The 11,251-nt window shown below is 47.2% G+C and overlaps 3 protein-coding genes across 3 annotated transcripts; 2 read left to right on the top strand and 1 right to left on the bottom strand.

Moving 5' to 3' along the window:
* Positions 1-4,144: 4,144 nt before the first annotated feature.
* On the bottom strand, positions 4,145-4,764 carry ANOM_008350 (guanyl-specific ribonuclease; the record flags this gene model as incomplete). Its single annotated transcript, XM_015553606.1, has 2 exons — positions 4,145-4,380; positions 4,434-4,764. The coding sequence occupies 2 exons, from the start codon at positions 4,762-4,764 to the stop codon at positions 4,145-4,147; spliced, it is 567 nt and encodes a 188-aa protein (XP_015404845.1).
* A 738-nt stretch (positions 4,765-5,502) lies between these two features.
* On the top strand, positions 5,503-6,465 carry ANOM_008349 (DUF3632 domain-containing protein; the record flags this gene model as incomplete). Its single annotated transcript, XM_015553605.1, has 2 exons — positions 5,503-5,857; positions 5,903-6,465. The coding sequence occupies 2 exons, from the start codon at positions 5,503-5,505 to the stop codon at positions 6,463-6,465; spliced, it is 918 nt and encodes a 305-aa protein (XP_015404854.1).
* Positions 6,466-7,572: 1,107 nt separating this feature from the next.
* Positions 7,573-10,147, top strand: ANOM_008348 (uncharacterized protein; the record flags this gene model as incomplete). The annotated part of the gene is made up of 5 exons (XM_015553604.1): positions 7,573-7,642; positions 7,692-7,939; positions 8,010-8,176; positions 8,954-9,819; positions 9,885-10,147. 5 exons carry the CDS (start codon positions 7,573-7,575, stop codon positions 10,145-10,147), a joined length of 1,614 nt encoding a protein of 537 aa, XP_015404853.1.
* Between the last annotated feature and the right edge of the window lie 1,104 nt (positions 10,148-11,251).

The raw sequence follows: 11,251 nt of genomic DNA, 5'->3' as shown, positions 1-11,251 counted from the left end.
CAAAACAATTACTTTCGATTCCAAAACCAATTGTACCAGCAAATTAGAGGGTTGGCTATGGGCACGGCCTCTGCTCCCGTATTAGCCAATATCTACGCTGGATACTACGAACGCAAACAAAGGATCCCTTGGAAATAAGGAGTATTGAAATACATGCGGTATATCGATGATGTACTCATGATCTTTTGTGGAACTGAAAAAGAGTTGACAGAATTCATTGCGGAATTCAAGTTAGGTCCACTTACTGTTAACTGGGCTTATTCAAAGGTGAAGATAGAGTTCCTTGATATAGAAATTATGAGAACGAGAGACCTGACAGGAGTCAAATTGACCACCCGTCTTTTTAAAAAACCAATGAATAAGCACTTGTACATCCCATAGTCGTCAGCTCATTCTCTATATGTGAAGAAGGTCTTCGTCAAGGCAGAGCTCATACGATTTGCCATAGTTAGCTCAGAAGTCGGGTATTTTGCAGATGCTCGTTCACAGTTCTATGGTAATCTTCGAAGGAGAGGGTATCCTTTTAAAGTACTGGATAACTGGTTCCGTCAAGTGTCCTACGAACAACGGCCCCTATACCTTGCTCCCAAGGAAAAGAGTGAGAAACAGGAAGCGCCTCTTATATTGTCCGGACAGTATAATCCAGTGTGGAAGTACATAAACGTTGAAGAGATTATTCGACAAGCGAGAAGACATTGGTTTCAGGAAAAAGAGCTACCTGACAGTCTTAAACAACCGCTTATTCGAAGTCTCCGTCGGTATACTAGTCTTGGTGACTTACTATCGATATGGAACAAGACGGTGTTACACTTTTCCATGTTGGAGTCCGAAACACAGTAGAAAATATTTAGCCCTAGGTTCGCTTGGGCAGATGGGGGCATTCCAACCCTCTTGAATGTGTTTTAACCGGCCTTCGGGTGCCATGGCGGCATCTAAGGTTGGAATGTTCCGGACATTGTGGAGTACGGGAAGTCACGACTGGCAGGAGGGATTGACCTCTGAACGATTACCGAAACGCATGGATATCGGATAACCGGGGTTGCGGCGACTAGCTCGCTAGAGAAACACCATGAGGTGACCAGAAATGAGGTACTGGTCTTAAAGTTCCTGACTTTGGGAGCCCACCGTCCGCCCGGCTTAAAGCTCCTGTAAGTCGAAAATAAGGGATCGCTCAAGTCATGATTTGCGTCTACCTTTCAGACTTCTTCCGACCTCTGGAGACCTTTGTACACTCCATTCAACACTATTGCTGGAGGGTGCGCCGAACTGGAATGGCCTTGGAGAGATTCAAACCCTCTGCACCCTAATCTGATGAACCCTAATCTTCGGGATAGAGGATTATCCGGTCCGTCGGCTAACATTCGGTGCCGGTGCGGATTATCGTGCCCCCGGCCTCCGATGATCGGCCGGATGGATGTTAGTCCGACGGGCGGACTTTGGTCCGATGGATGATTGTCTACCCGACTATGACGCGGATAACTACCGTCATAGTTCCACAGGAGGCTGATATCCCTGTCGAAAGATTTAAAGGTGGTTCGCTGCTCGCCTTTAATAATAAAGGTTGGCATTGCGACACGAGTCAGAACAGCATACCAACGAAGCTCATTGGAAACGATGAGTGTGTCGTGTGACACGGATAGCTCTGTTTCGAAATATTAACAGGGGTGAGGGAGACTCCCCTCACTCGGATTCGGTACAACTATCTCTCCGCTAGTAAAGTTAAAAAGACACGATCAAACCCAGCCCTGATGAGCTACCAACGGCGAAAAGTTGTGACGCTGTACATACACGTCCTCTTTAGCTTTCCCAGTTGATACGCTCATCAACCTCTGCAATCGTTACGCAGCCTCCCTTTCTTTTACTGACCCTAATGTTGACCCTAACGGAGTATCTACTTTCCCACCGGGTATACCCGTAGGCCTGCAATAAGCTAGCCAAACCAATAGCTTGAGATGTAGGCAAGCTTCTGCTGTCAATTGCGCTCTTTAACTTCACAAAGTAGGCCAGGCTTGACAGGTAGGGGGCCAAAGAGTACACAGTTGAGGCACTCCGTATATCAGTGCGACTTATGTTGTTCAGTGTACTGCACATGGCTGCTAGTTATAGACGCCGCGGACTAGTCGAGCATCTAGTGCGATATGAGGTTCCTGTGCTTGATTGCATCATTGAGTACTTTATCCAAGCAGGAGATTCTGATATGGTTCATATGCTGCTAAGCCACAGCGGTGTGCTCAGGTGAAGTTTGCTTAGACTGGCAGCCACTTGTGCGAATGAGCAGATTGTGCGATATTCACTAGACTCAGGTGCCCCGATCATTCTGCGAGGTCTAGACGGCAGCATGCTTAATACTGCCATACACAGCGCTACCGAAACTGGATATGCCAATGTGTCACGGCTGTTGCTTGACTGCGGAGTGGATCTTAATACTACAATCTCTTCTGGCAAAGTCTCAGTTACTGCGCTGGAAGTTGCAGCTGCAAGCTGCCAGACTGCGGTCATGCGACTTCTCCTAGACCGAGGAGCATTGCCAGATCAAGCCGTTTTGAACCTGGCAGTTGCGTCAGGAGATGAGGCTGTTGTATGGGCTCTTCTATAGTGTGGGGTACTAGTTGAAATAAATGCTATTTATGTGGCGGTTAAATGCGCCGTTGAAGGGCTTGGCGACTTCCTCTTGAAACATGTCCACGACATCAACGCCTTGAACGAGACGGACTTCGCTACTGTATATTGGAAACCGTACATTGGTAAGATGCTCCTGAATGACAAAGCAAATGTGGATATCGACACCTGGTACCCATATGACTGCGGGAAATGTGATCTCCTTTTCCGGGGCTAAAAAAGTCTTAAATGGAGGCCATCTGCAGGCTATTCCCGATGTAGGTTTTGTGCCTCGAAAGGGGCATATAATCTCGCAAGATACCGATTGGAATTACTTGTGGCCCTAGTAGGGAAGCAATGTACATGTTAGCCACTAGACTACTCCGTAGTAGTATTGAGATTGATAACACTAAGCCCTCTCGCTCTCATTGGCTCTCGGCTGACCATGAAGAATTTGCAACAAGAAAAGTAAAGTGCCTTTCCGATAATTTGTGACGTTTCTCACCTTCATAGGTACAGTATTCGCATCCACCATTGAATTATGACAGGTAGCGGGCAGGTTGTTCGTATCTGGTTCTCCAATCGGGACGCCTAATACTAGACCTATAGAGCAAGCCGCAAAAATGATCGTCAACTTCATCGTGCTAGGCTAAGTGAAGTGATTGAATTTGATATAAACAAGTATTGTATAGCCGCGAAATTTGGAAGGTGTACAATGTATTAGAACAACAATATTGCCGCAGAGCAAGCTGTGTATAAACCCGACGAGAGGCTCAATCTGGGGCCTAATAAGCTTTTCTCACCAATCTAGATGAGGTTCGAACCGGGTAGAACCTAAATTGCGTAAATATGCCAGAATTTTCCTTTTTTAGAAATAATAATTGGCCGAATTTTTTACCAATAACTTGTAGAGTTCCATAATTTAGATAAATTAAATCTTCGAATAGGCGACCCCCTATAACCATCTATCGATGCCTGTAGTTTCCCTTGCTTGTGTTAAATAATATTCGAGTATATCCGGGGCATATCTATGACGACAGTGAATCATTGTACAACTAAAGGTCATATTCTGTAGAAGTACAACCTCAAGTAAACCACACACTTAGATATCAATTGTTATTTTGAGGAAGGTGAGGCAACAGTACAATAGATGAATTTGTAATAGAAATAACAGGCTTGTTGGTTGATTATAAATGCGCGCGGTTTTGATCTTCCTAATCCAACCGGTACCAAATATTGGATTTGTGCAGAATTTAGCGGTGTGATTTGCATTAAATGAAGAACTATTCACACCGTTACGTCATAAGTGAGGGAAACACTCGCTAGGGAGATCGACGCAAGGATAGCGTAACAGTCAGTTGTTACCAGCCAGGTGAGAAAGGAGTGATTGAGGGTGAGGGCGTTTGAAGCAGAGTGAGTAGTAACTAATCAACAACAGTATATTAGAATCCCTTCGCTCGGCTTAATCGATAGACAAGTATCTATTTGTAGCCTGGCTAGGCTTCATGGCCAATTCGGGCATGTTCTTCGGATTCCTCGATCTGCTCTACGAGCAGTTGAGGAAGTCTCCATCATTTCCATGGCGCATGACTCCGCAGAACTTGACACGCGTTACTTTCTTTTCTTCCTTGACCTCTAATACAATACGGTCTGGGAGATCCGTCACAGCTTGCCCACTATAAACATTACCAGGGCTGTCCTTATCAAGAGGAAACTCCATCTTCTTCTTTCCACAGTCAAAAGGCAATTTCTCATTATTGCCAAAATAATGCGGGTATTTTCCTGTGTGGGAGTGATCAGGGGAGTCCACCGTGCAATATATAAAAATCACTCACTGGCTCCAATTTGTTTACCATCGTTGGCATACTGTGCTGCCTGGATGAAGGCCTTCTGAAGCTGCCCCGACGAGTATTCAACCGGGGTTGCGTAGCGATTGGTCTTGGGACAGGTATGGGCCTTTTCGGGGTTTGCACCAATTTTCAATGTTTTGGAACGCTTTATGATGTCGCCATCACGTTCCTTGTATAACATGATCGGTGTGGTGGAACTCTCTGAGGGGACGCTCACATCGGTGACTGCAGGCTGAGGATAGGCACTGGCAACACCACTCAGTATGGCAACGGCCAGAAGGGCAATGATAGCAACGGAGTGGAAGAAGGAAGGCATTGTGGATCCAAGGACAAGTTATAAATTGCGAGAATGGATTTGCAACCGAGGCTGGCTTGTTGAGATGGGGTAGTTGTGCACTGTCGGAAAATACACAGCAGAACATTATTGTGTCTTTATATCTTAATTTCAACTCCTGGTGTGAGATGAAGGATACGCTTACATGCAAAGTAATCATAACCAGTGATTCGTTCACGCCATCCTACATGTTGACCAGGGTCCAGATACATGGTGAGATTATCGTTGGGATTAGGGTAGGAACGTATGACAAGGGGTATAGATCGAGTTCACTGGTCTCACAAAAAAGGGAACACCCTCTATAGTAAGTCCAGAAGTGTCAACAATCTCACCCCATGGCGCCGAAAGCTGTACTGGACTAATGTAGAAATATTTAGTCGTTTGGATGGTAGAGCTGGGCATACATTAGGATACAGGTTAGGTGTCTCTGTACCCGCCTCCGCATGGAGTTTCATAAGGCAAAAACATTATATGACAGTCATCTTGGGGTCCGAATCATGGAAGGAGTGTTATGATTATTCATTTTGATTGCATTTGTTGAGCAGTCTGCGCTGTCAAGTCAGCCTTGGCGGGAGTTTTGGCCCCACGCTGGTCTTAAGAGCAGGGATGGGTATAAATTCATTCATCCTCCCCTTTCTGAGTCGCCCTTAGTCCTCTTTCGTACTGATTCTCCTCCCTTTCCTTCTGCTCACAATTCCCAGAGATTGAACTGACAACGCCATGCACAAACCTATCAGGAATCCCGAATACATAGCCTTTTTCAAGGCTCAAAGCGAGGATGGTTGGCCTCCTCCGGCCCATATGATTGACGCGCTCCTATCTCTCATGGACGACCCTTCCCTTCCTGCATCCAAAGCAGCCCAACAGGCTGCATCCATTTACATCCAACAGTCCGATCTAAACCCAGATTACACGTCACTCTGGCCGCTCCTCTTCGACGCGATTGAGAAGTTCACCGAGCAGAATGACCGGCTGCTTGATTTTCTAGTTGAGTTTCAGCGGCTTCCCGATCATAACGGAGTTTTTCACCAGCTGAAAGGGCTCACTGAATATTTGGTGGAATTTGTGTTCGATTGTAGGTCTTCCATAATGCCATGAGTTAAAAAAGCTAATTGAGTAGATGTGGATCACCCATTCTACGATACACAACGGGACCAAAAGCGTCAAGGCTGGGTTAACATCAATGCCTTCACGGCCAAGCTCCATAATACCGGCATTCGTCCGGAGGGCCGCGGTCAACTCCATCACGCGAGTTGGGTCTTGAGGAAGACACTCGAGAAAGCCCCATGGGAAGTATTTCATCATGCAGATATCGAGGAATGTCTGGATTCGCTACAGAATGAGTACATTGAGGATTATGAAGGCGAACTTGACGAGGAGTACAACGACAAACGGGATCATTTCCTCGAGGAAATTGACATACGAACCCTCAACGGATGGATCCCGGGTGCAGCCCAATGGATCATGCTTTGTGGGAAAGAAATCTATGAGATGGAGGGTTCTATGGGCAGGGAATGGCCCACAAAATGGACAGGGACCGAGGGATGGTCGAAAGAGCGATGGGCCTTCTGGAGACAACGATTTGAATGGGCCAGCACGGTGACTGCTCTAGACCGAAAGACGCGACAGCTTGCCCGGGAGATGGTGGATGAAATGAGACGAATTGAAGAGGGGGAGGCATAACTATGGAACTATAGGTTCGAACAGTTAGTTTTCAGAAGTATTATTTTTCTTTTTTAGAAAAAAAATCCTTTGCTCTTCCGTAATATCACTTATCCAAATGAGGATAAGTTTTGAGTTCTAATTCATATTGAGATATAAAATGCGGGGTGACTCTTACTAACCCTTCCTTTACCCAACTCTTCTCTTGCCGACTTCTCCCATTTGATTTCCCAATTGACTCACCCACTCATGGTGAGGTCGTGTCTACAATGTCGAGATGCTAAGCGCAAGTGTGTTCTCGCGAAGGAGAGTGATTCTGAGTAACCAAAATCTGCAAGTACCCGCTGTCTGCGCCGTGATATTCCATGTTTCCGCTCTCAGGCCAAGCTGGCTAATACAAGGAAACTCCAAGCCCGCCCCAACTTACCAGCGGAGTCGCAGAATGGGTCCAACAGGCTAGGGGGGCTTCTGTCCGACGCGTAGTCCGTTGAGCTGCTCGTCCAGGAGTATCTGTCCAAGATCCACGGTCGGCCCCATTGCATTTTTCATAGGGTGACTTTGTGGAGGGATATTCGCGACCGGAGAATCGGGAAGGCTTTGCTTCTGGCCATCTGCACCATGGGGGCTCATGTCTCCAGTCGGCCGAATCTGCGATCCCTAATGTTGACCACAGGGGCTAAACGGTTACTCCAAATGGATCTGGAGCGGGTCTGTCTAGAGAATGTTCAAACATGCATTCTAGTCGCCAACCTATGCGTGGCCCATGCCAATCCCTCGTCAGAGTTTCTGTTCTTTTGTATGTTAGTCCAAATCCGCGTGTATCTGTGGTAGGCCGTGTCAGTGTTTTATCGAACGAGGCACTAGGAACCGCAATCACGATGATGCAATAGATACGGCCATTAGCGAACCAAGGGAGTAGCAACGCCGTCTCACATGAGCTCTGGATGCGAATCTGGTGGGCTCTTTTTGTAGCGGAAGAGGGGAAGGTGTCGCTGCTGTCATGCAAAAAGTCTGGATATGGCTCTGAGCGACAATGATCCGATTCGAGCAGTAATTCGTGGTAGCAAAGTTTGCTCGGATGGTCGCACTCCTGGAGTGACGATGCCGTCTTGTGATGTTTAGACTAGGATGACTCATAGAGCCTACAAGCAGGCAGGCACAAGCCCAAACGACACCGCTTATGTGGAGCGCATGGTTGGTTCCTAGTTACGATAGTTCGAGGCCGATTTTGCTCACACGTCACGCAGGAACCGGGACCACAGTTGGAGACAAAGTCGAGGCCACTGCTCTGAATGAGATCTTGTGCAAGGGAAGACAGAATGGAAATATTCCGCTCGTCGGGAGCTCAAAATCTAGCGTGGGACACACTGAGAGTGTGGCTGGATCGGTGGGCCTGATCAAGGCTGTATTGATCCTCGAGAAGAAAATGATACCTCCTAATGCCATGTTCAAGACAATGAACAGCGATATTCCACTGGAAGCTTGGGGTATAGAAGTAGGTTGCTATACTTTTACGAAAGCTTCTTTAACAGCCTCTCAAGTCGAAGCTAACGCGTTCTGCGTAGGTGCTTAAAAGGATGTTGAAGTGGCCCGAAAATACCATCCGGCGCGCTTCAGTGAACAGCTTTGGATATGGAGGTACAAACGCTCCTGTTATCCTAGAGGCAGCCGACGATTATCTCGACAATACAATGCGCATACGTTCACTGTGTGAAGACATCGGAGATTCACCGTATATAGTTCCACAAGTTCCTGAGACCTGTAGTTACATAACAACGCACATGAATGGCCATTTGGTTCAACAGACGTCCCTGAAGCCTTTATCAACAATTGGCATATCGAAGCCGCGTATTTTCCCGTTCTCGCACAATCATAAAGGGGGTGTTGTGGCCCTAGCAGCTAATTTCATACGCCATATTTCTAACAGCCTGCTTGACACTGATGAATCTATGGACAGTCTCACCTTCACACTTTCGGATCGGCGATAGTCGCTGGATTTCCGTTTCTGTGTAACTGCATGCTCTCGTGATGACCTTTTGGAAAGTCTGGAGAAGATAGCCACAGGCTCAGGTCAGGCACAAAAGGATGATGAAGAGCTGGAATTATGCTAACAGAGTCAATGAGACAAGCAGAGAACCTCCTTATCCGCCTTGGTGCCGATTGGCGTTTTCTTGCTGATTTGAGTAAACCAAACGAGTCTTCTCGAATCAGCGAAGCTACCCTGTCTCAGCCTTACTGCACAGCCATCTAGATTGCACTCGTTGACTTGCTCAAGTCTTGGGGTATTCGGCCCGCCATAGTGTGCGGACACTCATACGGGGAAATCGCAGCAGCATACGCAGCAGGTCTCCTTACGGCAGAGAGTTGTATGAAAGTGGCATATTTTCGTGTGCATTCGATGAAACTATTGAGACATCAGAACCCAGGCCTCTCTAGTGGAATGCTTTCTGTTAGACTTTCAGAAGGCGGAGCCAAAAAGTATATTGATGAGCACACTACTTCCGGGAAGGTGGTGGTGGCTTGCGTCAACAGTCTGTCAAGCGTCACACTCTAAAGACGATGAAGCGTTGAGCAACATTCAGAGGCGACTTGCCGAAAGAGATGCTTTCCACCGCAAGTTGGCTGTGGATGTGGCCTATCACTCCCATCATATGGAATTGATCCTAGAAGAGTACCTGCGCGCCATACAAGACATCAAGGTTTCACAATGTGGGAAGCATATCAAAATGGTCTCTTCCGTCACTGGGCAGGTTGTTCGAGGCGAGGAGCTCAATGCGGCGTACTGGGGCACAAATCTGACATTCCCTGTCCTTTTCGAAGATGTTCTAATAGAAGTCTTCCGCACTGTGCGAGTCAATCAAAAGCAAGGTAACTCACTTGCCGTTATCGAGATTGGTCCTCATTCCGCCGTGGGAGGTCGTATTAAACAGATTATCAAGAGCTTGAAACTCTCGGGATCAATCACCTATCACTTGGTGCTTTCGCAGGGTCAAGATACTAGCAGGACCACGGTAGGTCTAGCTGGAGATCTCTTCAGTAAAGGAGCCACCATCGATTTCAGGGAAGTAAATGATCTTGATGGCAGTGCGAGGAAGCGACTCTTAACAAATTTGCCAACATACAATTGGCATCACAAGACGACTCACTGGGTCGAGTCCCGCCGAAGTATTCAATATCGGCATAGGACCTTCCCTAAACATGATCTTTTGGGAGTACCTAGCATCGACAGTATACCCACTGAACCCACATGGCGCCACTATCTCCGGGTTGGGGAATTACCTTGGCTCAAGGGACATTGCATTGGAGGACAAACCGTTTTTCCAGCTGCTGGTTATATTACCATGGTTTTGGAAGCTCTAAAGCAACAAGTCCTCAGTGACGGAAATGGCCGGAAGAACATGCAGAGACCCTAGTAAATATCCGACCCTACACATACACAGCACCAGAATCTTCAGCTTCATGGAAAGAGTTCCGAATTCTCTCGGTGCCAGTCAACGGAGAATCAACAGAGCATAGCCGGGGTCTAGTGACTGTTAGCAATCCTTCGCTTAACGAGCGCCAGCAAAGTATCACAGATCCTGATTATCTCGCGTTCGTTGAAGAAGCTGCCAAGAACAGTCAAGTCATGCTCATCCTGAAACAGCTATACAAAGAACTCAAAGGCCTGGGCGTTGAGTACAGCGGCCCGTTCGAAGGCCAGTAACATAGTCGAGCATCTGAATCTGCATCGACCTGTCGAATCCGGGTTCCGAACGTTCAGGCTATTATGCCATCGAATCATCAGCAACATCATTGCGTTCAGCGAGCGACATTAGACCTTTTCTTCCAAGCTGTCTTATCGGCCATGTGAGTTGGAGGCAACCTGCGGGGTACTTTCGTCCCCGGTGGAATTGATGAGCTTCGAATCTCAAGCGAGATCCCACCTCAGCCTGGCAAGGATTTGTCAGTTGCAACATCTCTTCGGGGTCATGGTCATTCTAAATGCGTGGCAGATTTAATGGCCTCAAGCTCCGAAGGTGGGGCGACTGAGGTTTTCATGAAGATGAAGGGGCTCGTACTTACTAGGACAAGCGGAATAACTCAACGGAATGCCACAGAGCATTTGGCTGGAGAATCACTGTGCCATCGATTAGAGTGGTCCCTTGACCCGAGTTGTGCAAAGCCTCAGAGCATCATTGAGCGTTGTATTCCCGACTCATCAGATGCAGTGAAAACAGAAGTAACAAGCATGTACGAGCAGTATTGCAAAGTTGTGATTGAAAACACAATTAAAAAGCTCTCTCTTGACGATGAGCAAAAGATCACTGGCCGCCTTTCTCATTTGCTCCAATGGATGAAATCAATAGGGGTAGAGTCACCAGCCAGTTCAGATCGATAATGCACTCAATGCCAAAATCAAGTCACTCGGAACCTATGGCGAGGTTCTGGTTGACATAGCACCTCGGCTACAAGGTGTTCTTCGGGGAGAGATTGATCGTCTAGAACTCCTCCTGCAGAAAGACCCGCTATACCGACTTTACGAGCCTGAAAGCTACTACACATGTTATGAGCAGCTTGTCAAATGCATCAAGCTTTTGCAATTTAAAAATCCAAATCTTCGGATCCTTGAAATTGGGGCCGGAACGGCAAGCACGTGGATGTCGATTTTAGAAGCTCTTTATAGCAACAGCGACGTCTCCGGAAAGACAAGACGGGAGACATACATACACCTTCACTGACATCTCAAGGGGTTTTTTGAGAATGCAAAGGAGAAATTAGAGAAGTTCCATGAGCCTCCAGAGTTTCAGAGGCTTGACATCGAAATCTC

Source organism: Aspergillus nomiae, assembly GCF_001204775.2.
Source record: "Aspergillus nomiae NRRL 13137 chromosome Unknown contig00238, whole genome shotgun sequence".
NCBI classification, from domain to species: Eukaryota; Fungi; Ascomycota; class Eurotiomycetes; order Eurotiales; family Aspergillaceae; genus Aspergillus; species Aspergillus nomiae.
Note: the sequence above shows the minus strand (reverse complement) of the source record. Positions and strands in the feature narration are given on the sequence as shown.